Consider the following 27,992-nt stretch of genomic DNA (forward strand, 5'->3'; position numbering starts at 1 on the left):
CTCAATTTACACAGCAGATAATAAAGGAATACAGAGATCAGTGTTTAAACAAGACTGGAAACAGCTTTTCTAGAGGAAAGGCGATCTTATGCTATTGTACGTGGATTTTTAAAGGCCATTAATTTTTTCCTAAAGGGGAGGGGAGTTCAGCAGCACAACCTTCTTACTAGAAATCCAATGAGTGTTTGAAACCAGTTACCTGAAGAGCCCAGTGATCACAAATTATGCTTTAAATTTGTTCCTTTTTTCCTTTTTCTCCATTCCTCTCATCCCCCACTCGCCCCCCCTCAGTATTTCCTGAAGTGTCTAACCTGCTTCCTGGGTTAGAGAACATTGTGCCAAACTTTGAAGCCAAAGTCCTAGCATTAAACAGTTCTTTATTTAGAGAGCAAGCCCGAGGAAAAGAAGAAATCTTTTTTCACTTTTGAAATTACAGTCTACGTACGTGTATGTCTCTTCCTGACTTGTGGAGGGAAAAATGACTGGTGTAATGTGGATTATTGGAAACTAGTATTTTGCAAGTAAAGCATATTTATAAAAATTTTAACTGAGTTTACAGAAACAATGCTTATATGTTAACCCTCTTTATGGGATTAAAGTGAGGCTTACTAAACTCTAACTTTATAGTCATAGAAAATTCTCAGTATTTCAGTTCTTTTATATTAAAGAAATACAGTTGATAGCAATATTATCACTTCCTCCCCATGTTCCTGAGAAAATTTTCTTAGATCTAGAAAACAAAAAGTTAGTACTGACATGCTTAAGTGACAATGTCCTCTGGGTCTGCCATTATCCATCTGTCCTGTGTTTTCTTTGGCTTACACTTAAGATTTTTAGTTGCCATCAGTTTTCCTTCAAACCTTCATTTTCCACTGAGGAATTCCAAGACAATTCAAGTTAAAACACAAATCTCACTCTCCCATAAAATGGTAACTTAACTAAAACAGAAAAGGAAAAAATCACTGAAAATGTATGCCTTAGATCTTAATGATTTTAATTCACGATTTTAAAAAAAGTTGCCAATAGATATAGACATCATTTCAAAAATAACATGGTAGTTATTTTTGTGGAACATAGAGCATCTTGGGAAAGGGTGAAACCATGAATGAGGGTAAAGTATTGGTAACTTTCAAGAAAATATAACATCTATTTCTAATTTTTGTGGCAAGGCTTCTCTCTAACAGAAAATTAAGTAGTTCAGATTGGCTTAAACTATGTGTTTCTTTTCTTAAAAATTTCCCCAAATTTGTATATTTTTTAAGGAAAAAAATGCTCTTATGACAAATTCTTTCTTGTTTGGGAAATATCAAGTAAACTTTGTAATTAAGGTAGGTTTCTCTCCCCAAAGAAGTTTTTAAACTGAATCAAATGAAACCACGACCCCCTTGTTCCCCTTATCCCTTTGTGTTTTCGTAGGTCTTTTGAGGTCTCCCCTTGTCACCAAGCAGGTAGGCCCCTTTCCAGAGTCAGGCAGCGTGGAGCATCACCAACGTGATGCATAGTTTGCTGTGACGCCACTCGACTTCAATTTCACTCACCAAAAGCCATGAAGGACACTGCGGAAACACAGCTGTGCGGCATGTACTCCAGTAACACATTGCAATAATTACATGTAATGGCCAGGCATGAAGTAACTGCAGGCTCCAGGTGGAGTGGATCTGGAGGCACAGAAACTAGGCCCCTCTCTTCATAGTTGAGGCTCCTCACCTGTTTTTGGTCGTGGATCTCTGTGCATTCAGAAAACCTATTTTACTTCCTCTCCTCTCCAGCTCCCCACCCCCGCCCCAGCAAAACATAGGCATGTACATATATTTTGCATGAAATTTCAGAGAACCCATTGACCCGTCGTAAAAACCACTGAAGTTAATTTTTTTTGGCTTTTCCAAGGACAGTGGGTTTCCGTTGGATTTCCTCCGACCTATCAGATCTCCCTCCGCAGAGTGTGTGACTTGTTCCAAGGATAGCCAAGTGTCTGGGGTTAGGATGACAAGTTATTCTTTTCCTCAGAGTTCCACAGCTGGTGGTAGTGACCTACTTTCCAAGCAAATTTCCCCCTTTTGGATTACACAGTGTCATTTATCAATAATACTATAAAACCAATCCAAATCAAGGAAATCAGAATGCTAACAGAATCTTGCTCTCCAGTCTCATTTATGAAAAGGCTTTTTGTGTCTTTGTCCTTAGTGACTATAAAAGTAGAGGACTAATTTAGTCTTAAAATAGTAACCTTCACGCTAAATATGGAATTCAGTTTATCCTTGTGGCTCAGCAGAAATCAAGCCGATTATCGTTTCACTTGTAATTACTGGGCCCGTTCATGGTTTGGGTTCCTTTTTGGCCAGTTTTCTCTCTAGTTTGAAACAAGATACAGGATGACTTCTTCTACCTGTGAAAGTGCTCTGAAACAGCTCCCATTGTTCAGGTATTTCTCCTCTGTCCTCCCTCGAGCCCCTCCCCTAATTTTCAAGCAGTACTAGTAGAACTACATGTAAGAATCATTTTTTTTCTTTTGTCTTTGAGTGAATCATAGAGAAATATACTAAGATTTGTGTATCAGGAAAATATATGAGCTTAGTAAAGATAATGGATATGTAAGAGAGGGGGCTACTTTGAGATATCGTGAATCCTACTTCAGACTCTTAATTATGACAAGGGGTCTCAGTGGCCCACGGAGGAGGTGTGGGGGAGGTAGGAGAGAAGGCAGCTGCCTTTCTATGAAATGTGAATCAAGCCTAAGTCCCTACTTTTATGTTCACCCATCCATTAATCATCTAATCAAGGGGCTTATATTTTTATTTGGAAGGTGCCTGAGACATTTTCAAATCTAGATTTCTGACTTATTTTACTGAGGTTCAACCATTGCTGCTTGATAATCACATAAGGATTAGAAGTTTAATAACATGTGATCCTCCAACTATAGCATATAGTTTGGATCTAGTCCCAAGATAGGATTTTTGGACACATTCCTAAGCCGTAAATAAGAGATGTAGGCATTATGGGAATTTAAGAACAAGTTGTTGATTATTTAATCTGAGTAGAGGGAGGTAACCCCTACATGGCCTTGAAATAATTTGTTTTTTTAATCTGTTTTTTCCCCAAAGGTGGGACCACCACTCCTCGGGCCATTTTGACAGGCCATGATGATGAGATCACTTGTGCCGCAGTCTGCGCCGAGTTGGGCCTGGTGTTAAGTGGTTCTAAAGGTAAGTCTGGCACTTTTATACAATGTATGTACTGTTGGGTGCCTTCTAGTAACAGATTACCAAAGATGAATTTGGAACCTTTTTCTCAAAAGCTGTGCTATTTGTTTTGGTAGCCATTAGCCACGTAAGGCTGTTTAACTCATGAAATAAAATTAAAAATTCAGTTCCATGGTGGCACCAGGCGCATTTCAGGTGCTCGGTATTCACATGTGACTGGTGGCTACCATGGTAGACAGCACAGATACGAACATTTCCATCACTGCATTGCTCTAAAGAGAGCGGCAGGAACAAGGGATATCTTTGTACATTTGTTCATTGTTCTGGACTTTGGCAACACTGGCTTCCATCTCATACCTGAGTGGACACTCCTGACCCAGTCTGTTTTAACTTCCAAATCTCAGGACTAAGCAGGAGCCAGAACAGCACCGAGAATGGAGTGGAAAGATACGTAAGCTGGTCTTGCCTGGAGCTTTGTCCTCGTAGCATCATCGTATATTTAAGTCAAAGATACTAAGCGAGCTTTCCAAGAACACACGCAGCAAATCAGGATCTGACCAGGAACAGGGCCGTTTCCATTCCATTGCTTATTCCATCATAAGTCTATCCATCTCTCTGTCCCTGTGCCCTAAGCCAGGGTCTGAACACAGTGATCTCATGTGTTTTAGGCTTATCTGGTGGGGAAGCCTAGAGTATTTGAGTAACTTTATCTGTGTCTTAAACTATATAATATTTAGTCTAGCTAACAAGATTTATTAAATATTCAAAAGATTGTGTTTAAAATTTCAGTTGGTCAAAACAATGAAATAGTAATACCTATAGCAAAAATTCTATACCAGCTGGAATTTTTGCCTTGTTAGAGCCAATAATTGCATCTATCCTGAGCTAACCTGAGTTCTTAGATTATAATACATGTGATCCAAATTAGATATGTAAAATGAACCTACCATATTACAGGCTGTCTTAGCTTTCCATGGTGGTGTGGGACCAAAAAATGACCATGCAAGCTGAAACCATGCAAAATGATTTTAATAATCAATGGAAAATTTTGATTGGTCCATGGACTTTAAAAATTCTTTACATACACACATATATATATGGACACAAAAAAATAGTAAAACTCATTTACTTAGTACACTGTAATTTAAAACATTAGAAGCATTGGGAATTAAATTATTTTATTTCTTTGTGAGGACCTTATCAAGAGCACTTCGAACAGTGCTTGCTGCCTTCTCTTTGTGTAACTTAAGTTTTCCACACCTTGACTAGTTGTCATACTCCTTTGAATCAGCTTCCACATTTTATCTTCTGTGCTTTATCCCCGAGGGTTCCTTTAATGTGAGGGTTTTGCCTGCATCACTTTTTCTGGGACATCACCATTTTTGTTATGACCACTTTCCTAATTTATGTCAGTAAGTTCACCTTGACTGGTGTCCGCTGGCCGCAGACCGACACTGTCTGAGCAGTGTCGGCATTCCCACAGTCCGCTCCTTCTCCTCGCTTGCAGTTTGATCACTTCATTTCCTCACCGCAGTTTCATCTCTGTTGGCCAGTACCCTCTGTGTCCATTCTTGTGTAATGTCACATAGGTGTATCACTGGAGACAAGGAGGCAGCACAACTTCTTAGTTTGCTGTCTGTACATGAACTGAGTAACAGACACACAGTGGCCACTCACTGACCAACTTTGAAAGCAGCGATGTGGTTGGTCACCAATCACGGTGCACATCTGTTGTTTACATAGTTTTGTACTGAAGAGCTAGCCACGAAGTGTGTACTTTGCGCAGTTACTCTGATAACTGAAATTGACGCATACTGGAACTGTGCAAAGCAAAGACTGCCTGGATGTATTTGAGAACGATAAAAATGTAAATTTACTGAGTGGTCAAGAAACAGCTGAGAGCCTCATTTTTAAAGGGCATGCTTTTAGGAGTCCTGTGGACAACAGGTAACGATTCCATGCAGCCCCAGGTGATTTAGCCTGGAGAGCAGTAAGGCATATGTACTCCCTTTACTCCTTTTGTCAGACTCACACCTCTTAGAACCTGCTCATCACGCAAGCAGTTCCCGTCTTCCTCAAGCATCTCGGCCTGATTGTCAGCCTGAGATGCTAGGGGTGGTGGGTGGTACTGTTTGCTTTGGGGAGCAGCTAGGAAGTAGACTCAGTTTTCAAGAAGTGGTAAAAGGATCTCTGAATTCATCTGGGGAGGGGGTGGTGAGAAGGTGGACTACCACAGACCTTCTTCCATTGTACAGTAGCAAGCAGTGAGAGGGAGGGACACTTAGGCCTTCAAAAGCTGCCCTGACGAGGATCCCAGGGCCGTCAGGACCCTAGTGAGATAGGGGAAAGGGGCCCATGTATGACTGAAGCCCAGCCTTTCTGGAAGCTCTTCTAGGATTTGAAATTTGTCCTGTTCCTTTCTGAATTCCTCCAGTTTTTAGTCACCTCTAGGAATAATGAATTTCATAAAGTAACTTTGTATCTTGAGGAGGAGTGAACTTGAATGTATATGACTCAGCTTTCTCCTCTCTCAAGTGAAAGGTGAGATCTAGCAAGCATGCAGAGGAAATTTTACAAATAACATATAAGATGCATAATTTTGAAGGCTTTCTACAACTGTAATATGGTATTATAATCCTGTTTCATCTGTGCTCGAGATTCAGATCACACGTCTGTTCTCATTTCAAAAATGAATTGTGTCTTTTGTTTCTTCTCTTTTCTCAGAAGGACCATGTCTCATACATTCCATGAATGGAGACTTGTTAAGGACTTTGGAGGGTCCTGAAAACTGCCTGAAACCAAAACTCATTCAGGCTTCAAGAGAGGGTCATTGTGTCATATTCTACGAAAACGGCTTCTTCTGCACATTCAGCGTTAATGGAAAACTCCAGGCCGCTGTGGAGACAGATGATAACATAAGGGTGAGTGCTTTACAGACTTTCTAGCATTCGAGATTTTTACCTCAGAGTGTGGCAAGTGAAGAGGGAGGGGGTTTGATAAAGAAACTTCTGATGAGTCGCTGAGTCTCTTCGTGCCAAAGAAAGAAAAAGAAAAAATCAGGTAGCGCTTGGATGAGGCTTATATACCTCACCAACCGTGACACGTCCCAGCTGTGCTGACTGCATTGCTAAGCTGGAATGTTCCGTTCACGAGGTCACCAGTGAAGCCCAGGTGAGCCTTCAGAAGAGTAGTTTTGCTTAAGGTCTTGTGAAGCCATTCTGAATGGCTTTTAAAGAAAGATGCTGCACATTGTTTTCTGAGTATCAAATCTAAAATAATGCAATAGAGTACACCTAAAACTCTCCTTTATAGAGTCGGTTTCCTCTTTAGAGGTTGACAGTGCGAGTGGTAGGTATTATGACTATTTCGAATTAGCTTCAGTTTTTACTTTTGTGTGACTAACAAGACCCAAACTTGCCAAGAGTTGGGCTTCAAATTATGATGCAAATTGGGCATTTTCCCCTTGGTATACAAGGAACGGTAATGCTGATGGGTCTTCCAGAGTCTTGCTTCAGAGCTTTTCAAGACTGGGCTCCATAAGAGTAAGGGCTGCTCTTTGGAGAGGCTGTTTCCTAGGCGCTTCCTCTCTCACCTCCAGACTTCTTGGTGCAGCTTAAGGTAAAAGGGAAGCTGCGGTGTTCCTATCATTTTCCAGAACAGAGCTGGGTGTGCATGTGAATCGTGTCAGTGAGGGGACCCAGCGCTTGATGGGGGTGGGAAGAGGGTCGCAAAGGCCTCTGCTTGCCGCGTGTGACTTTAAGCTGGCCTGGGCGTTTTATCTATTGCCGTTCGTGACCCAAGACAGCTTAGATGACATAAATTCTCCCAAATCTAGTCTGAACACCCCCTTCTCTTAAGTTAATATTGGGGTCAGGCAGTATTAAGGAACAAAATCCCTAAATATAGATTACCTTCAAGTCAAAGGTACTCACTGCTTCTCTGCCCTAGGATCGATTTAATTTAGTAAACGGCTTTCTTCTCTCCACGCGTTTCGGTGAGTTCTCCCCGTTGCATTTTGACGGCCTCCACCACAAAGGCAGGCCCCCTCTGCTTTTATCTTTCCCTCCCTCCCCGTAATACTTCATTTAAACCAAGTGCACAGCAGAGGATTTTCCTCCTTTATTTACAATAATAATGTTGATAATCTGTCACCGAGTTGTGCTTATGTTGTCAGCTACACTAATAAATCTGTAAAATAATTTGAAATCCCTTGCTGGCTAAATCAATTTCTGTGGCCCGTCAGTACCAAAGGCTCAGGGAAGTTCCTTGAGGCAGTATTGGAAGGCTTTCTGCGGACTGTTCATGCACACTCATTTTCCCGCCTCTGTAGTGTTTCCCACTGGATTTTAGGCTTAAACAATCCACTGCTTTTTTCCAGCACATTATCATACCAACTGGTAAGTGCTGGCACCTGAGTGATTAGTGAGCTTGCTAGGAGGGGAAAAGGGAGAGGAGAAAGTAGAAGAGACAGAGAGGAGGGATTGTGGAGAGGAAGCAGAGAGGTGAAAGTTGCAATGAGAGGAAAAGGGGAGGAAATGAGAAGAGAAAGGAGAGAGGGGGAGGAGACTGGCAGGCGGAGGAGGGGAGGGGACCCAGACGGCGAAGCAGCCTTACGCACATGCGGAGTGACGAGTTCTTCCCCAGCTCCTCTCAAAACCAGCGCGGCACTCAGGATTTCAGAGGTCGAGAACAACGTGTCTCTGGGGTTCTCTCAAACTCCAGTCTCGGCCCAACCTGGATGTTGAGGAGCCATATTACAATTAAGAACTTTGCAAATGCCAGTTTGGGTGGAAGATAGGATGCTGTCTAGGAAACGGGGCCCTGGCTCTTACCTTCCGGGGAATTTGACAACTCCTTTACAAGAAAGGCTGAGAAAATATTTTTTCCCCTTGGCAGCCATCTGCCTTATAAAAATGTTTTGGATGATGATAAATGTATAGTCTTAAAAGTTCCATGTTTTATGTAATTCCAAACAGAACTAGGATTAGAGATTCTTTACTAGAACAGGAAGTTAAAGATTAATGGTTTTAATATAGCACTTATCCAGTAAAAACCTCAAGTATAAAACAAGTGAACCATAATCATAAGGTTAATGAATTTTTATCAGCTGAATTTTATAAGTGTAGCAAATAATTATTGGTCCTAGTCTTCATTACCGTTCCCAGAGTGCCGCCCCCCGAGGTGGCCATTTGTGAAATGCATGGAGGAATAGGGTATTGATTTTTACCTGTATTGAAAAATCTTACTATTTGTATTTGGTTAAGATTTAGAGAATACTTCTTATATGTAACTATCTTCCACACATGGGTTTTTACTTAGATGTATTTTTGTGTTCTTAAAATTAAGCTATATTTAAGAGCCCACTAAAAGTTGGCATTTATATGAATGTGAATTGAATGGCTATGAGACCGTCCTTTTCTATGATTTAAAAAACTGTCAAAGAGTAGTTAAAGACTTAAGGCAACTATACTAAAACTCGGTGGAAAACAGCATAAATTTTTCAGAAGTTAGGTTCTTTCTTTCTGGCTTGCTAGCACAGTCTAGTCCCACGCTCACTGTGTCCAGGTGGACATAAGATTACTGGTGTTTGCTGTAACTTTAGAACTTTCAGTGCCACCTGGCTGAAGAAAGGAAATGTGTTAAGTTAGGAAAAGAAAGTTTGGAGGGAAAGGAGCAGGAAAGGGTAATAGGATTAGCTCTTGGGGTAGGGAGGGACCTTTTATATCAGGAGTTGGCATACTTCTGCCATAAAGAGACAAACAGTAAATATTTTAGGCTTTGCAGGCTCTGTCCTTATAAAAGTAGCCATAAACAAACGGGTGTGGCTGCACTCCAATAATCTGTGTTTACGGGCACTGAAATTTGGAATTCATATCATTCTCACATGTCATGAAATCTTTAGATTTTTTTTTAACCATTAAAAATGTAGAAAGTCATAAAAACAGGCAGTGGTCTACATTTGGCCTGTTCTACACGACTGAAGAGCGAATTCCCTGTCTACACTTCTTGTTCAGCACTGGCAGGCCTGAAGCCAGTCCTGGGGCAAGAAGAAAATGCTTACCTGGGGTTTACTTACTTACTCTAGAAGTTGGGATTCTCTACCAAGTTGTCTTCCCAACTGCTATAAAAATCCCACAAGCCTGGTGAAGATGCTAAAGCTATTATTGGTCTCTCATGGGGCTATAGCCCCAAGTGCAGCAGTGTGTTTTGGGGGATATGAGGTCAGCTAACACCATCTGACCAGCCTCAGTACAAAAAAGGGTTTAGCCCGTCCCCTGCACAACTGAAGTGGTGCCAGGAGGCTCCTCGTTTTAGAGTGCTGGTCCCAATCCACAACACACCCTTTAAACAACATTCATCAAACTGGAAGAGTTTGCCACCTTGCCCTTAAAAAGAATTTTTAAAAAAATGGGTTCTGGTCAAGATGGCAGAGCAAGTAAACGCTGTGCTTGGCTTCTATCACAACCACATCAAAATTACAACTACAGAACAACCATCACTGAGAATTGCCCGAAGTCTAGCCAAATCAAAGTTCTACAACTGGGGACATACAGAAGAAGCCAGTTGAGAATTGGGAGGGATACCTCGGCTACGGCGCTCCCTGCTTCCCAAGGAGTAAGGGGTCCCAGCCTCACAACAGGCCCAGGGCTCCAGTGCCGGGAATAGAAGTCCCTGTGACTTCTGGCTGCGGAAACCAGAAGAGATTGTGGCTGAGTGAGACAGAGGGCAGCTGAAGTCCCAGACGTCTTCTGAAAGGGCCTTGCATGGACTTACTCACTCTGAGCTCCAGCTCTGGGACAGCAGCCAGAAAGGCACCAGGGACATATGGGGAGGATCTGAATTGTCTGCCTTCAGCAAAGGGCTAGAGAGGCAGCTTTCTCCCAGACAGAAATGCTGACAGAAGCCACTGTTCTTTTGTCGAGCCCTCCCCTGTCCTAGTGTGCAGACTCCAGCGGATGCCATGTCTGAGTCTCCATCAACCTAGCTAACACCATTCACTCTGCCCTGGTGATTACCAATTTGTGGGCCTTCTCAAGCCAGTGGCTTTTCCATACAAATGGCCTTTCTTGGCTCATGATGCAGACATTTCTAAAAAATCTCTTAAGGGGTTGCAAACCACAAACAAGCAGCATCTGGCTTCAGTATGCTCTCTACCTCTTGCTAAATAGCCCCAAATCCAGCACTAGCAGCAGCTGGCCTCGGTTCGCAGCTTAGCCTCTCCCAGGCACCTCCAAGCCCAGCACAAGTGGCATCTACGTGCAGACCACTTTGTAGTGGCCCAAGCAGGGCATGGACAGCAGCTAAACTTGGCCTGCCACAGAGCCTGTCCAAAGAGGCCCAGCTTCAGACCACACAAGCGCACCACCTAACCACCTTCACAAAAGACACACCCAAACGGAAGACTGGGCAGGCACCAGAGCCTGCTAAAATAAATCATGCTCTGTCAGGTCAGCCCCTGCAGAACAGATTCTCCACTGTAGTCACAACCAGTTCCCACAACCAATCAGCCTGACATGCAAACAGCAACCAAGGCTCAACGGTAACAGGCAGGCCCACACAAGGGACTTACCTGGAGCACCTGGCTCGGGTGATTAGGGAGACTGCACCACTGAGCCCCACAGGACACCTATTACATAAGGCCACTCTGCTAAAACCAGGAGACACGGCAGCTTTACCTAATACATAGAAACAGACACAGGGAGGCAACCAAAATGGGGAGACAGACATGTCCCAAAATGAAAGAACAAAGCTCCAGAAAAGAACAAAATGGAGACAAGCAATCTACCAGATGCACAGTTGAAAACACTGGTGATAAGGATACTTGATCTCAGTGAGAATGTCAACAAAGAGATAGGAAACACAATGAGGACAGAAAACAACGAGTCAGAAATGAAGAATACAATAACTGAAATTTAAAGAAAAATTACATTAGAAGGAATCAACAGTAGATTAGATAAAGCAGAGGATCAAATCAGTGATTTGAAAGATAAGGAAGCATAAAACACCTGATCAGAACCATAACAAGAAAAAATAATCCTCCCTCCCCCCCCCCAAAAAAAAAGAATAGTTTAAGAGACCTCTGGGACAACATCAAGCATAACATTTGCATCATAGAGGTACCAGAAGAGCAAGGAATTGAAAAACCTCGATGATGATGGAAAACGTCCCTAACCTGGCAAAGGAAATAGATATACAAGTCCAGGAAGTGCTGAGAGTCCCAAACAAGAAGAACCCAAAGAGTCCCACACCAAGACACATCATAATTAAAATGCCAAAGGTTAAAGACAAAAAGAAAAATCTTGAAAAGCAGTTACCTACAAGGAAGCTCCCATAAGTCTGTAAGCTGATTTCTCAGCAGAAACTTTGCAGGACAGTACGGACTGGCGTGAAATGTTCAAAGTGATGAAAAGCAGGGACCTACGACCAAGATTACTCTACCCAGCAAAGCTATTATTTAGAATCAAAGGACAGATGAAGAGCTTCTCAGACAAGAAAAAGCTAAAGGCATTCATCACCACCAAACCAGTATTACAAGAAATGTTAAAGGGGCTTCTTTAAGAGGAAAAATATTTTAAAAATATGAAGAACAAAATGGCAATAAATACATATCTATCAACAATACTTTAAATGTAAATGGATTAAGTGCTGTAATCAAAACACATAGGTAGCTGAATGGATAAGAAAACAAAATCCTTACAACACATGCCACCTATAAGAGACTCACTTCAAATCAAAAGGCATGCACAGACTAAAATAAAGAGATGGAAAAAAGGTATTTCATGAAAATAGAAACAAAAAAGCTGGAGTAGCAGTGCTTATACCAAACAAAATGGACTTTACAGGCTTATAACAAGAGACAAAGGTGGACCCTGTAATCCTACTTCTGGGTATTTATTCAAAGAAACCCAAACCATTACTTCGAAGGGACATGTGCACCCATATGTTCACTGCAGCATTATTTACAATAGCCAAGATAGATATGGAGGCAGCCTGGGTGTCCATCAGTGGATGAATGGATGGAGAAGAGGTGGTACACATATATAGTGGAATACTACTTAGCCGTGAAAAAGAATGGAATCTAGGCATCTGCAACAACATGAGTGGACCTAGAGGGTACTGTGCTGAGTGGAGTACGTCAGACAGATCTAGACAAATATCGTATATGTAGAAGCTAGAGGACAGGATAAACAAGCAAAATAGAGACAACCTCGTACATACAGAGCATTTGGATGGTTGCTGGATTGGTAGGAGTGGGGGTATGGGTGAAGGGGAGGGGATTAAGAGGTACAAATTGGTATTTACAAAATAGTCATAGAGATGTAGGGTATAGCATGAGGAATAAAATCAGTATTGTAATAAATATGTATGGTATAGGTGGGTACTGGATTTACCCAGGTGATCGTTTCATAAGTTATATAAATATCAAATCACTATTGTACACCTGAAACTAATAATATTGTATGTCAATTATAATTGAAAAAAAATATTTAAAGAAACAAAAAACTCAAGCATGGCCTAACTGTCCATTTGATTTTGAGAAATGGCAAAAGTCTTCCACGACTCCTGATTTCCTGAAAGCCCCTCAGGAGCACATATGCACTGCCCCTCCCTTCTCCCTGTGCCAGGGGCCAAGTTCCCCTAGAGCCACACCTCTGCTGAATGTTGCTTTGTCTTACAGGCCATCCAGCTGAGCCGGGACGGGCAGTACCTGCTCACAGGAGGAGACAGTGGTGTGGTCATGCTCCGGCAGGTGTCGGACCTCAAGCAGCTCTTTGCCTATCCGGGCTGTGACGCTGGAGTCCGGGCCCTGGCCCTGTCTTACGACCAGAGGTAACACTGGCATCATGGTCTGCTAGCGGTGGCAGTAAAGACCGCAGAGGGAATGTATTTAAATGGGCTGAGTTGTGGTGGTCACCTATGCAATGAAAAAAGCCAATCGATATTGGGGTTTCCAAGATACTTTTAAAAAGTGGGATTTTCTTTCTGATGGTATTGCCACTGTGGACAAAGGTGAAGTCTCCAGGACTGGAAAAGACTTAAGACACAAAAGCTCCAGTTACACATTGCTGTTTATTACAGCACCTTTTTTCTTAAATTTTAAGTGTCATAAAGTGTTTAATGTAAAAAGCCCACATCTCTGTCCATGAGGATTCCATTGAGAGATTTGGCTTATTTCCTAAAACCTCCCAAGTGGTAAATTTTGGGGTGATACTCTTTACCTAGAGTTTTATTTCCTCTTAATATACACTTATTTTAGTTCCTAATTTTTTGTGTGTGGTAACAAAATTTACCATTTAAGCCACTTTTTGGTATACAATTCAGTAGCATTAAGTAAATTTACGTTGTTACATGCAGTCATCACCACTGTGATCAGTGCATATGTAATTCATTACTTTCTTGATGAATTGACCTTTATGTTGACATACAGTGTCTGTCTCTCGCTACAGATTTTGACGTCAAGCCTGTGTTGTCTGTATTAGCATAGCTACCCACCTCTTTTCGTTGCTATTTGCAGGGAATATCTTTTCCCACCCTTCGCTCTCAACCTGTTTGTGTCCTTAGATCTAAAGTGAGTCTCTTGTCAGCATATATTTGATCATGTTTTTTTAGCCATTCTGCCAGTTTCTACCTTTTGTTTAGAGTGTTTAACCTCTTCACATTTAAAGTAATTACTGATAAGGAAAGACTTTTGCCATTTTACTATGTATGTGTTTTCTGGGTCTTAGAGCTTTTTTGTGTCCCTCATTTCTGCCTCCTTTTGTGTTTAGTTGATTTTGTGTCGTGACACATTTCAGTTCCTAATTTTATAAGAGGTAGGAAAGATACTGAACATGACTTCTAAGGACTGGTCTTAAGCAAACCGTACAGAGAAAGATCTAAGATAATAGGCTGAGCCTGGCAGCTCTGAGGGAGGCTCGTCTGCCTGCTCTCAGTCTCCTCCCTGTACCACTGTCTCAGGGAGGGGAACAAGCAGCAGCAGCAGCTCCTGCCTTTAGTGATCGCTTCAGAAATTGCTGTTATGAAAACGAGGCCTCGCTCTACCTAGAGCATGATGGACATAGACTGTTCTGCCAAGCAGAGCTCCGCCCAGATTACGGTCAGCACTCTGCTTTCTTACTCTTCACTGATTATCTGCCTGTCGCAGATCTGCCACTTGACTATTGGCTGCATCCTCCACCAGCAGTTACTTTGAGATGGAGGTCCTTTCTTTTGATTCTGATACCTAACGTAAAAGATAGTGCTCTCCAGCCCAGCCCCTGCATAGAAGTTATCAACCTGCTCAGGTTTTAGTGCTTCATCCTACGTGTACCAGCTGTATTTTCAATAGAAAGAAAGGAAGAGGGAGAGAAAGCTATGGCTTGGATCCTTGTAGAGTGTCAGAAGTGGCACTCTAAGCTTACTTGGGGCTGCATTTTAGTCGTCAAAAAGCATACCTTACTTCTCATAAATTGTAGTGCTGCCATCTTCCATCTTTACCTTGTGGATTTAGGGAGGGCAGTTCTTTTAGTAACAGATCTCTAGGAAATAAATAGGTTTGTAAGCCCTCTCTCTGTGCTTCTCCCAGGTGCATCATTGCTGGCATGGCCTCAGGAAGCATCGTTCTGTTCTACAACGACTTTAACCGGTGGCATCATGAATACCAAACCCGCTACTGATAGTGACAGCTGCACATCAGCCTTGCCCCCAGCCTGGGCAGGAGGGGTACCCTGGAGCATCTTTTAGAAATAGCTACCACATATGAATGTAACTTAAATTTGCTCTTAAGCAAAATATTTTTTAAAGTTAATTGCTATTTTTGTAGACTTTGCTCGACTTTGGGGGTGGGTATAGCAAAGCAGAAAACTGGCTGCTGGGTTCTGTAGTTTAAAAAAAAATCTATATTTTTAGTCATATCAAGAAGTCTATTTTCACCAATTATGGAAACTTACAGTGGAGTGAGTAAACCCACTTATTCTAGCTGTATTATGAAAAAAAAAAAAACACTTCCCATTTATCTGTAATCTTGACAAATATATGATTTTAGTAGGGAAGTGGGTTATAATACTGGGATAGGGGAATTTTATGCTGTACTTTGGGTCCTGTATTTTTCCAAACAATTGTGCTTCTTAAGTGCTGAAATTTCTGGGACTTAAATAGTAATGTTTAAATTATGGTAAATGTAATTTAAAACATCTCAGTGAATTATTTCTATCCATATTCTTCTTCGAGCATGTTTTAGACCTAGGAAATTATGGTTTGGGGAGGGCTCTTTTATTGTGTGGTTAACATAAAAGATGTAATGTTATAGCAAGTGTGAAATATTTACAATGTTTTCGTGATTTGTCATCCTCATCGCACACCAAAATGAAATGATGGAAATGTTCTTGGGCTCACAACATCTGTTTTAAAGTTGCAAGTACCAAAGCTCAGCCCTGAGGTGTGACTGGGCCCGAGCTGAGGCAGGGCCTTTGGGGGCTCCCCCTCTCCCACCCTGGGTCGGGGAAGGGAGGCTCCAGGTGCTGTATTAAGCAACACCCCCCCCTTACCTTCTATTTGTTACCAAACTATCTGCACCTTCCTTTTGATTAGCAATTTGTACTAAGAAACAATGTCATTTTGGTGTTGTATAATCCTACTTTTCTAGTAGATTGCCGTATGGAATTCTGTGAAAAATATTTGAGAAAAGGTCTGTATTGGATAAATAAATTCTTTGTAAGTTGTGAGCTTTGACGTTCCATCTCTGTTCTCATGCACCTTACCTAAAAGGGTCCCCTTATAGTTTTCTACACATTCAGCTCTTCTCTAAAAGCAGAGATTTAGAGTGGAACAGCTCAGTCTGACAGAAAAATTAAATGACATTTACAACTGAACTTTCGGCAATATCTTTTCACTCCTAATTTTAAAACACTGATAAAACAACTGTTTGCAAAAAATTTTTTTAAAAAAGTCAAACTGGTTAAATTATAGAATTTGAACAACCAATGAGAGACTCTCTTGAATGAAAACTAGAACACGGGCCTTCTCTGTCCAGATAGCTCCCGCTCACTGAGACATACACAAATGAGAACACTAAACCTGTATCTAACAAATGACCAAACAAGGAACTTTATGTACTATGTCATTTCTAATCCACGACTGCTTTATAAACCATTAAAGAAAATAACAGACGGTAAAATGTGAGAGAGGGCAAGTATATCTTAGAATCCAGGAAACACCCCTGTGACTGGTAACATTAGCTAAACGTCCTCACTGGAAATCTCGTGCTTTGGAAATCGTAAGGAAATGGTGGAAGACAGTTAGGAATGCCTGTCACAGGCCGGGCACATGACACTTCAGCCATATTGCTTCAAAACGCCTGAACCAAAGTTAATAAAGCAGCTTCCTCTTGAAGCCTGAGAAGAAAATCAGTGCCTCTACCACTTTTATCATGTTTAAAATTTAGAAGTATAGAAAATTAACTGAATTTTCAGTTAACAAATGTAGCTGGCATCAACACAAGGGCTTCTGAATGGTAGAATCTATTTAGTACAATATTTGTTAGGATTTATCTAACATTCAAACATTTATCCAGTTTTAACTCAAAAAAAAAAGAAAAGCATTACTTTAAATGTAAACCAATTAGGGAAAAAAGTTAACATGGTTTGGGATGAAAGTGAATGAACTACATCATTCACTTTCAGGAAAGTGGACAAAGCTCAGTTACATACAGTGATTTACGGCTGGTTTTCAGATGCGTCGCCTCGAGAAATTAAGATTTTCTTCCCAGATAGTACAGATTCTTTCTGAACTATCACCAGTCTAGTCCTTGAGGCTCTGTAATTTCAGAAATACCACTAAGATACCACTAAGATCTCTGGAGCAAAGGATGAGGGCTTAGAGAGTAGAGACGGTGAAAACCTGACGAGCACACCGATACAAACTGGTGGACAAGTCACTCAGATGAGCATCTTAGTCCCCAAGCACAGCCAACCTCCGTAAGTAAATGCTTCCACAGATTAATCGATAAAAACAAACAGTTTTGCCTCCTGAAAAAAACATCACACTTCAGTTCTACTTCTCAGCATACCAGACAAGAAGATTCAAAATATCCTGCATGGCAACATGAGAAGCTGTGGGACGTGAGGTGAGTACCTTACAATCCGGCCCTTTTCCATCCAGCTCTAAGAGCAGAGTTGAGCCAAAAGGCCAGGGGGCTGCTCACACATACCTGGTGCCATATGTCCTCCCACCTCGCTGTCAGAGGGGCAGTGGGATGCAGAGGTCGTGTGGGTCAGGTTCACAGGAGATGGCCGGGGAACCCTGGCTGCAGCCAGACTGCACGGCCACTTTGTACCCTTTTCAGCAACTAGAATTGAGTGAAAACAGCAGACAACAATTAGATGCATCAAGATAGGAGTTTGAGGGGAGAGACTTTCACTAGGTTCCTTCGGTATGATGTCAAGAGCTCCTGGCCATGCAAATCGTGGGCCCAGTTTGGTCCTTCTGCATCAGTTCTGTCCATCACTGCTGAAGAACACAGCGGACCCACGAGACATCCCTCCGAACCAAGCAGCAGAAGTGTCTTTAAACATCTGGAAGGATCTCAACACAGCATGGTGGAGAAGCTCTGCCAGTTCCAGGTGTCTGTTCTAGATCATGGAGTAGCCTCCTGTCATCGAGTGACATCATGTGAAATCACAAACTGAAAAGGGGGCGGGACTTAAATCTCAAAATCTGCATAAGCCATGCATATCAGCAACCACACCAACACCTCCTCTTGGCTATCCCTGCCCCCGCCCCACCCTAAGGAGAGAGTTTTCTACTTCAACCAGGAGAACAACTTGCTTAGCTACTTCCCTTTTTTGTCACATAAAGTGTAATGGTGTCTGTCATGCAGGAATCTCCAGTTTTCATTGCAGGGGGAAGCAAGGAAGCTGGGAAGTTGCTAAACATCCTAACTGGAAAAAGGGAGGAAGAGACCATAAGTGGAAAATCAATAAAGTAACAAAATAAATAATAATTCTATGTCCTCTCAGACAAGTGGGAGAAACATCTTTCAGACTTTTTTTTTTAAGATTTGAAAAGTGGAGTCCATGATGCATTTCTTAGATTCCCCTCCCCGCCGTCATCACTATTTTAAAAATCCAAGGCTACTATTAATGATACACATCACTGCCAGTCCTCATTGTTGTGAGCCAGAAAAGCAGATTGCTCTCACCAAGGGGCATCACATTTTTCTGATGACACCGAGGTGGTCTAGCCTCTAGGCAAGCTGTCTTCCTGCGACGGCCAGGCGCTCCGGCAGGGAAAGAAGGCAATCCACAAATATTCCTGTGAATTCTGAGGCCTCCGCCGTCATATGCCAGAAACATGAATTATTTTTCTGCCTGAGGTTCAGGAATATTTTTTCTTGCCAAAACCGAGATCTGGGGGGTGCTGGGCAGGCTTGCTACTTCCTCAGACCTGGCAGGAAGCAACTGGCTGCTTTGCAGCTTCGGACTTGGATAATTTGACATTTTCCAGACCCAACTTCAGCCTCAGCACAGACAGGTGCCCAGCCCTCCCAGTTCACCCTTCTGGGTTGAAGGAACCCCAACCACACTGGGGGCCCGAAGCACCCAGCTCCACCCTGAAGGAAAGGGCTTGTGTTTGGGAAGGGGCAATGACAGGAGCAAATGATGGTCACTGTACCGAATATATCCATTGTCCCCCTCAGCTATTCAATGGTGGCAACTCCTCCCCACAGCTACCTGCCTCTGGGTTCAAGGCTGTGGGTTTTATCATCTGATAGCCACTGAAAATCCACTGGCTAAGACTAACCAAAGTTGTATAGATATCAGCCTCCCTCCAAAGCAATGACTTTCTTCCTCTCACAAGACGCACACACCCCTGCTCTGATAACCTTAGTCTCAGTCTTCTACCACTTTGCCAGGAGTCTCCCCTTCACCTGCTGACTGCCGCCTTATGACGCAGACGTCCCCTCCAAAGCATGTCTGACCACCTAGACGGGCGGCCCAGTTATAAGGACAGCTGCCTCTGGGTGACAACTGCTGTACCTGCACCACAATTCTTGAGGGTCCCGGAACAGCTCCATGCCTCGGAGGGCTCAGCTATACCACGCACATACTTCTCACGATGCACTTGAAGGTCATGCTAACATGTAAGCAGCTCTCTTGGCATCTAATGAAACAGTGATCAGTGAAGTTCTCCACTCCGACATCTCTCACGTGAAGGAGTGCCCACCAAGGCCTCGGATGGTTCTGTAACAGAATCACAGGACTTTACACTTAGATTCCACACCACAAGTTTGGACTAGTGTTTTCACCTGCTGAGATCATTTTATTTTTTTGTTTTTGATGCCTACAGCACCTGGTCTTCCTAGGTGGTCTCCCATCCAAGTACTAACCAGGCCCGACCCTGCTTAGCTTCTGAGATCAGACAGGTCAGGCTTGTTCAGGGTAGCATGGTGCTGAGATCATTTTAAATCAGTTCATCCCATTTAAAACAACAGAGAAGCATTCTTTCTACATAGCCATTCACATCACATGCCAAAAATAAAACAACAGAACAAAGACAGAGCTGTGGCTTCTGTAGAGCTGCCCTGTCCAGTGCAGCAGGCCACATGGCCATTAAGCCTTTCAACATGCCTAATCCACGCTGAGATGTGCTTTGTCAATACATACCTGATTTCAAAGAATTAGTACAAAAAATGTAAACTATCCCAACGATTTCCTATACTGATCATAAGCTGAAATACTACTTTGGATGTATTTAAACATATTGGATTAAATAAAACATACTGTTAATTTCATCCGTTCCTCTTTACCTTTTTTTTAAATGTGGTACCAGAAAATGTTAAATTACGTGGCTTGCATTATGTTTCTGTGAGACGGCAAACTTGCTGCTGAAAGCTTTCTCCGAGAATCATTAATCAGCCGTCTTCCTTTCAGTGTGGTTAATCTGTTCTGAACGCTCATTATCCCGATTCACATTTTACAATCTTATCCATTAAACAATTCTGGGAAATGTTTTGCCAAATGCTTTCAATCAATGTATTTCATATATTTCCATATCAGAGCAATCTTTATGATGAGAGGGAGACAGGCACTCACTGACTCTTGGCCCAACTGCTGAGCCTAGCAGGCATCTCACATGGCTTCTGCAGGTCACCACTTCCCTTTTTCTACCCTTATTCAAAGGTTTCTTTAGATGTTGATCACCTGCTCAAGTAAAGGAATGAACATAAAATAAGCACATGCCATTCTCACTGTGCAGGAGTAGAGGAACCCAGCAATTAAGTACCTGTATTAAATTTGCATTCTGAGAACATGAGCTCAACAATTGTTTGCTAAATGCACAAGTGAATACACAACGTGTTTGTGGTATCAGAACTTTTATTTAGGATCATTATCCAGATGACCACTCACATCTGGGCCTTGGTTTGCCCCTAAATGACAGGGACCTCCGAACAGAAGAGCTTTGGCATTGGTAGAACCTAAAAACACATCGTGGCTCTGTCTCCTACCAATTCTGTGACCTGGGTTATGTCACCGAACTTCTTGGATGGCTCAAGTCACACCACATACTGCTCTAGGTGTTTGTGGGGTAAAGTGCCAGGCCACTGCTAAGCTGCTGCCACACCTAGTTCTTACTGCTTCCTTTCTCTAGGCCATCCCCCACCCCTCACCATGTCCCAAGCCACCCCAAGTATGGCGTAGAGGACGGGAGCATGTGCCGGACAGAAGGTGCTCCTTCATCCTGTCACCAGTGACTGGCACTGCCCTGGCCATGTATTTTCTTAAGTCTTTAGCAAATATCTTTGAACTTCCAGTTCAAGGGCGGGGTGTCGGGTTTCAGGCTCTGATCAGCACCAGAGGCCTTGCTCTACCACTGTTTTCATTTCTATGCTCCTTCCTTTACGTCTTCCATTAACAAGTACATTTCCATGAGGAGCTATGAAAGTTTTGGCTCTAAACAGTTGATGAGGAGCGAGATGAGCAGAATTGTCCAGATCTGTCCATCATGGCTCTTTTGAATCTGCCCTCCTCTTGAAGCCGGCACCTGCTGTGGCTGTGGGTCCAGGACGCCCAGCTACATTTTGTAACCAGACTCTGGATCATGAGTCAGTGTCAGTCTGGAGAGAAATCATCGCCTAACACCTCATTCGGATATCTATTTGAACTGAGAGATCTAGGGCCAAAGCATATGGTTTCAAGCCCTGCAGTTGTCTCGCCTTGAGAAGTTGGGGACAGACGCAGTACCTGTGGTCAGAGCTCCAGGCAAGCAGACATTATGAGGGAACAAAAAACAGGAGCCGAAATGCACTGAAAGCAGAGACAGGAGACCACACAATTTCAGAGAGAGGCAGAGATGGCGAGAGAGAGAGAGAGACAGAGTGACAGAGAGACAGGCTGGAACAGATGCCCGGACTCCCCATTTCCTATAAAGCCTCACCTTCCTGCCGTTGGTTCCATGATTTCTCTGCTGTCTACCAACGATCTGTTTATTCTTGAGCTTTTGCTGCATGAGCTACTAGACCTATGATCACATAAACTTTCACCAAAGCGCATCTCCACACGTTCTTCCCAAGCATCATTCATGGGCCCGAGACGTCACGAAAAACAGACAATGGCACCAGCCGGACCCTGGGCCTTTGATCACACATCTTTCCAAAACAACAACACCTCTACACCCGATTACTTTTTTCACCAATGGGAGAAAAGTTTATTGCAGGTTGGGTACACTTGTAGGAGGCAAAAATCTAACAATCAGAATGAACTACAGGGCCCACCGCTTTAGAAGATGAGCAGGTAAAACAAATACACGGATTATGTACAATTATTAAAAAGAGCAGGGGGTTGGAAAACAAGGGAAAACTGCCCGCAGCCTTCCAGAAGGTGGGTGACAGAGGGCGTCTGCAGAGCACCTCCCGCCCCCGGCCTGCCCGTGCTCCCGTGTTTCCTGGCTGTTTCCACCGGCTCCGGATAAAAAGCAGACGACGAAAGGAGACTGGTGGCTCCTCAGGACTGGTGGCTCCTCAGGATGCCGCGTGTACCCTGCTCTGCGAGCAGCCAGCTTGCTGAGAAGAAACCGCCTTCACCAGGGAGGCCGCAGGCGGCAGGCCTTTCATTAAAAACCCCAAAGGGCAACTTCGTGAGCAGTTTTAAATTGTATGTGGGAAGAGTTGAGGGGAAACACACAACGTCTAGGGAAGAAAGTGACCTTCCCCTATCCTCTGTAGAAATAAATATCCAGTGTTTTCTTAAGGGAGCCCAGCACTCTTGGCTGCTCCCCAGGCACCTGGACGCACATCTGGCGGTCTGGGATGAGTGTCCGATGACCAGATTGTCCTCTTACATACATGCTTGTTTCTTCCACCAGAAAGCCAGTCCCCCAGTCCCTGTCAGCAGAGGAGGAAGGTGCCATGTCACCTCTCACAGGACACCCACCAAGGGACAAACGCAGTTCTAAGTTCTCAGTAAGAAAAAAGGAGCACTTCGAGTTTACTGAAATGAGGGAGAGATCGTGGCTCATCCAAAGTGTTCCTATAAAAATGCATTAGATGCTGGAAAAAAGTTCACATTCTCCTGGTGACGCTGTGAAATGTCCACTGAACTGAAACTCAGATAATTTAAAACAAGCCACTCTGAATATCTGCCACCCAAGCTGACGCGGCATATGACACCTCCAGGCACTGGAAAGCAGAGCCCAGACTGTGAACCAAGACCAAGCCCAGGGTCCTGGGCTCCTGGCAGCCAGCAATCAGCAAAGGGAGGCTCGGCGTCGGAGGGCGGCACGGCTCAGGCCTGTCTGCCACGGTCAGTCGCGGTGGCGGCGCCAGGTCCCTGCCCGCTCACAGCCCGTGGCAGCAGGAGGGGAGGGGGGTGTGGGAGGTTCCAGAGGGGCAGGGGCCAAGGCTGCCACCCCAGACACAGGGCTCTCCTCAGCGGAGGGAGGAACTGGAGATGCGGGCTCCATCCCGGGCCGGCCGCTGTCCTGACAGTGTTTGCTGCAGAAGATCTGCCCCTCCTTATCTAGAGCCGTGTTCTGAAGAGAAAGCAGCAGAGACAACATGTTAGCCTGGCCAGGGCCGGGGCGAAGCCACCACGACAGAGCGCACCACAGAGCATGCACGGGACTCAGAAACAGAAGAGGAGAAATAACCTCAAGCCTCCCTTCTGACAGAAGCCTAAGAGCAACGCGGGCTTAGGGCACCCGCCCTAGGCCACAGGTGGTGCGTGGCCTCTGCTCCTACAGCTAAGCCTGGGCCCTGAGCGGCAGCCTGGGGCGAACCGTTTCTAGCTCTGAGCGGTGCCTCAGTTCTGAATGTGTCTTTGCATACCCAGACCTTGAGCCCAGAGAATCCTGGGACAGTAAGCAAACCCTATGAGAATGCTGGGGCTTCGATAGTCAACTTTTCCAAAGGAAGTTCTCCGTTACAGATGGAAAAGATTCTCACATGTCATAAAAATAAGAAATCCCCTTACGACCCACGTGGCTGCATTATCTGTAACGCAGGAGGGCCTGGGGATCCAATGGCCTTCCACGATCCCCTCACCTGCTCTTCTTGACCTCATCACAGCCCCAAAGTTTTTAAGCCACTCAACTCCTCAGGGAGCACAGAAATAGCCACGAACATGAGGAAACTGCCTTCCTTTCTGACCCTAGACTGGGAGATGGGACTAGTCTACTTTTCTCCTCCTCTGATTCAGTTTGAATATTTCTTGCTTGTCCAGTGAGACCCAGACAGCTGCCATCTCACCGGGCTTTGCAAACGTGGGGGAGCTTTCAGCTCTCAGGCACCTTTAGCTAAAAGGTACACCATCCGAAGGCCTTTTATAATCTGACTTCCCTGCGAGGATGGGGGGTGGTGCGGATATGAATAAACAACAGGGCTTTCTAAGATAGACTAGTGTGGCTGCCTGCAGGGCACTTGGTGTCAACTCTCAAATAGATGTTTTCCAGAGGCCCTTCCTTCCGAGCTCAAGCAGAACATCTGGCAATTTCCAAGGGCAATTTCAATTACCTGCAGAAGAGGTAACTGAAGAAAGCCAAAGAAGAAACTGAGCATCGCTCTTATCAAGCTTCCAAGCCCGTAGTATGAGAGGCAGCCCAGCCACCCTTTTTCTGCCACAAAACTTATCCTGGGTGAAGGAAACCAACGCTTCTCCAGTTATTTCTCCTTTCCTCTTCCTGTCAAGAGGACACGCATGTGTGCAGCCGAACAAAGCAGCGCGGTGCAATTAGTACGTACCGTGGCCTTGGACCTAGTCAGAGGCAAGCAATGCAGGCGGCGGGAGAGGCAGGAGAAGCGGGGAGAGAAGCAGGGACAGAAACTAGACTTACTTTAAACAGAAGCAACACGATTTAAACAGTTTCCTCTCTCTTAAATTAAGCCCGGATCATTCCCAAATTTCCCCCTGAAAGAAGCGTAATCCCCCGCTGAGCAGGGAAAGCACACCATTTCAATTCATCGCTTCTGAAGTCAAGATGCAGGGCGAGAAGCAGGTTCCTGATAATTCCCTTTTCTGCCACAAGAGGGCGTTTTCTAGTCCCTGTGGCTGGGATGAGCCCACTGGGAAAGATGATAAGCTCTCTCTGCAAATGCACTGTCCTTTCTTCAGCATGCTATGGACAAGTCAGAGAAAATGCAGTGCAATCCAACACCACAGGCCTGTTCTAAATAAAAATCTTATCTAATATAATTCTCTTCTCTTATCCCAAAGGCAAGCTGCCTCTACACTGTCTTACTGAGAAAAATGCATCTTTGGAAATGTAGTCGGAAAAAGAGAACAAAAGCCTTAACAAAGGTACCCATCTGATGCGGTCACTCACTAAAAGATGCCTTTCCATCTAAGTGAAAACCAGCATTTATCAGGAGAACTACTGAAGCCCTACCCCTGTGCACTTGCCAGCTTTTGATCTGCGAAGGAAGGCAATGTGGCAAGCGGAGAAGTTTTAAAATAAAGTTTTCCCAGGGTGTGCATGGCTGGCCAAAAAGGATGTCAGTAGGTACAGGAGACGCACACCGATAGGAAGCTAAGAGCTGGACGCTGGTGTCAGAAGTCTGAGACAAGCATGCAGATCTGAAGGGGGCCGAGAATTAGAAGTTGCTCTGATGAAGCGAAGTGTGTCGAATACCAGAATTCTGCTTCGGGGTTCCCCACAGTCTGAACTGGGTCAAGAGTGAAACTCGGAAGTGTCTCTCAAACTCTCAAATCAAACTGTCAAATAAAACGCAGACAACGGCGTCAACTTTGCTTTCTTCCACTGTTATTTACCATTCTTATCCTCTGATTTTCTCACCTCAAGCACCATCTTTGGGAGGCTAAGGCAGAAAGCACTGGGGTGAGAGCCGATAGTCGGTTACGCAACAGCTACCTGAGGATCCCACCGCAAACCTTGATGCACTATTTCCACTACTATTTGCATCTGTAGGAAACCATATTAGCCTCACGTACATACTCCAGTTATGAGAGCATATAATACCAGGGAGAGCCATTTGTGATTATTTTTAATATAAAAAACATTTAAAACTATTCCCAAGGGCGGAACACACACACACAACGATGGAGAGGTGAGGATAACAACATGGAAGCATCGCAAGCTGCCCCCACACAACCGTGCCCCAGCTCAGATCCTCAGCTGGGTGAGGATTAGCACCAAGTCCCCACAGAGGCCTTTTCGCCCCTGCTTTTGGGGAAAAGCCAAATTCACAGGCCGGCTTTTTGGCTATCGAGAATTGGTACCTCCAGAGACCAGCTTTACTGATTTCTCCTGAAGGTATTGAACATGATAATGTCACTCAGCGGTTCCTCAGAGCTAACGACCTGCAGAGTTGTGTAGGGAACATGAGGTTACATGGAGCCCTGCCCACATGCTCAGTGACAACTGAACATACATGTAAACACGCAACATTTACAATCACCGTTGAATTACGAACAATAATGGGCTGTTCATTCATAGAAACGTCCAGTTAAAGCCGAATTTGAAATGTGACTGTGGAACTCCCATCAGCAAGTGCAAACAGTCCATTTGTCAACCATGAGATATAGGTTCTGTCTGAGGGGTATAAATGTCATTATTCAGAACAGAGCCTATACTGGGCCAGAGGACAGAGGGCCAGGTCATTCCAGAACCTCGGCAGGTCGCAGGCCTTAGGTCAGCAATCCCTATCTGGGACCTGAGTCAACAAGTGACCCGGGAGACAAGTGTGAAACTCTCATAAGCCCTGAGCACAGGTAAAAGTTCTTCCTCTGGGAGACTATGAAAGTTAAATAACGCGATTATTAAATTTTGATTCTAACAAGTCACTCTTAAGGTTTTTCACTATATGTCAAGTGTGCCAATCTATAATGTTTTTATTTCTCTAAGTTTCCCCAGAAGGTGCCTAACAATGTAGCTTGTGGCCAGCCTGACCAGTCTCATCAGTGCTTGTCTCACAAGTGAATCACTTGAAAATATTCTCATGCTGTTGGCTTCATCAAGCTGGTTATTTTCAAAGTGTCTAAGCTATAGTTCTGACAACTCTTTCTCGGGCTTTCTGCAGAACACTGCTGAAACACCAGGAAAACCACAACTCAAGAGGCCTTCCTATTATTTTGGCACAGAGCACCCCCAAAGTCCTGCAACGTGTCAGAAGACCCCGTGTGCAAGCTTTGTCGGGGGGAGAGAAGAGCGGGTTGAGGGCACACTTCCCAGCAGGGGAGGGGTGAGGGAGCTGCAAGGACATTCAGAGGGCTCAGGCCTCGTCTGGGGGAGGGAGGAGACAGACCGAACAGCAGAGGCTAAGAAGGCTGTGCCCACTCCACAAACGTACCACACACAGTATTCCTTAGTCACGGGGGGGATGGGGATGCTTTCCCTCCAACATCTATCTGGATCTCCTTAGGTTCCTAGACTATAAAGTGCCATGAGAATAAATGCCTGCTTTCCTTCTAGTTGGATAGGAAACAAGTCAAGCCTTTTCCAGAAGGTGAGAGGTCTGTCCTAGGTAAGAATGATGGAGCTGTGGAGAGAGCCCATCACGAGCTGTCGGGCCCCAGGTGGCTTTGGTGCTGCTAAGGCCTCATGCTGTCAGGGGTGGCCCAGATGCTAACAGCTCAGCCGCCCATCTCCTTCGAAAGTCTGATTCCGAAGATACCCCAGCTGACTCTGGCTCTGAGGTGCCAATCCTATGAGTGGTGTGGGCAGAGCAGAGGGCCCGGCCCGAGCCGACGGCCGCTGTGTGCCCAGGCCCCATAGCAGCTGGGGAGAGGTGCGGAGCTGCTTTGCAAGGACTAGAGTCTGGACGGCTGGGTCAGGTGTGCTGATCGTGCTTCTGGGTCAAGTTTACTTGTCCTGTCTGTCTTTTCCCTTTTGCTGAGCTCACTTTAATGTTACTTCACTTACTTTAATGTCACTTTTAATTTGGTGAGTTTGTGGATCTAGATAAGCTGCCTTAAAAACACTGGAAGAAGCAAAGTCTGAAAGAATATGGGGATCATTGTTACTGATTTCTCATAACCTTTTACCAACCCTGAAAAAAACTTTTTTTTTACATTGTTTTGTACTTTTAAAAGCCACAAAACATTTTTTTTTAAATGGCATTTGTTCAACTTTAGTTGTTTCTTATCCCAAGTCCCAAAGAAAGAATAATTCACACTTCAAATAACCTATTTTTGCAGCCTCGAGTAGTCAGGGTTTACTCCCTTATGCTGTAAATCCCAGCCAGGCTTGGGAATCCCTCTCCAGATGAGGAAGCAGAGGAGAGCAGCAGCAGCTGCCCTGGAGGCCACCATGCCCAGAAGGGGCCAGCGGCTCCTCAGCGCCGGCCCAGCCGGCCTCGCTGGC

At 44.3% G+C, this 27,992-nt stretch overlaps 2 protein-coding genes across 19 annotated transcripts in view; one reads left to right on the top strand and one right to left on the bottom strand.

Moving 5' to 3' along the window:
- LRBA (LPS responsive beige-like anchor protein) overlaps positions 1–15,904 on the top strand; it is a 549,008-nt gene extending 533,104 nt beyond the window's left edge. For 3 of the 5 annotated variants that reach the window (XM_039875986.1, XM_039875985.1, XM_039875984.1), the window contains 4 exons: positions 3,102–3,203; positions 5,925–6,121; positions 12,880–13,031; positions 14,767–14,857. In XM_039875986.1, coding sequence (XP_039731920.1) covers positions 3,102–3,203; positions 5,925–6,121; positions 12,880–13,031; positions 14,767–14,857 — 542 coding nt within the window. Of the gene's footprint in view, positions 1–3,101; positions 3,204–5,924; positions 6,122–12,879; positions 13,032–14,766 lie in introns of all 5 variants that reach the window. The other 2 variants (XM_039875983.1, XM_039875987.1) reach the window with 2 other exon arrangements.
- DCLK2 (doublecortin like kinase 2) overlaps positions 4,209–27,992 on the bottom strand; it is a 144,545-nt gene continuing 120,761 nt past the window's right edge. For 6 of the 14 annotated variants that reach the window (XM_039875990.1, XM_039875988.1, XM_039875993.1 and 3 more), the window contains one exon: positions 21,869–23,207. In XM_039875990.1, the coding sequence (XP_039731924.1) occupies positions 22,980–23,207 (228 nt within the window). In that variant the 3' untranslated portion in view covers positions 21,869–22,979. The other 8 variants (XR_005655658.1, XR_005655659.1, XR_005655662.1 and 5 more) reach the window with 8 other exon arrangements.

This window comes from Pteropus medius, unplaced genomic scaffold (genome assembly GCF_902729225.1).
Source record: "Pteropus medius unplaced genomic scaffold, Ma_sr-lr_union100, whole genome shotgun sequence".
Lineage (NCBI taxonomy): Eukaryota > Metazoa > Chordata > Mammalia > Chiroptera > Pteropodidae > Pteropus > Pteropus medius.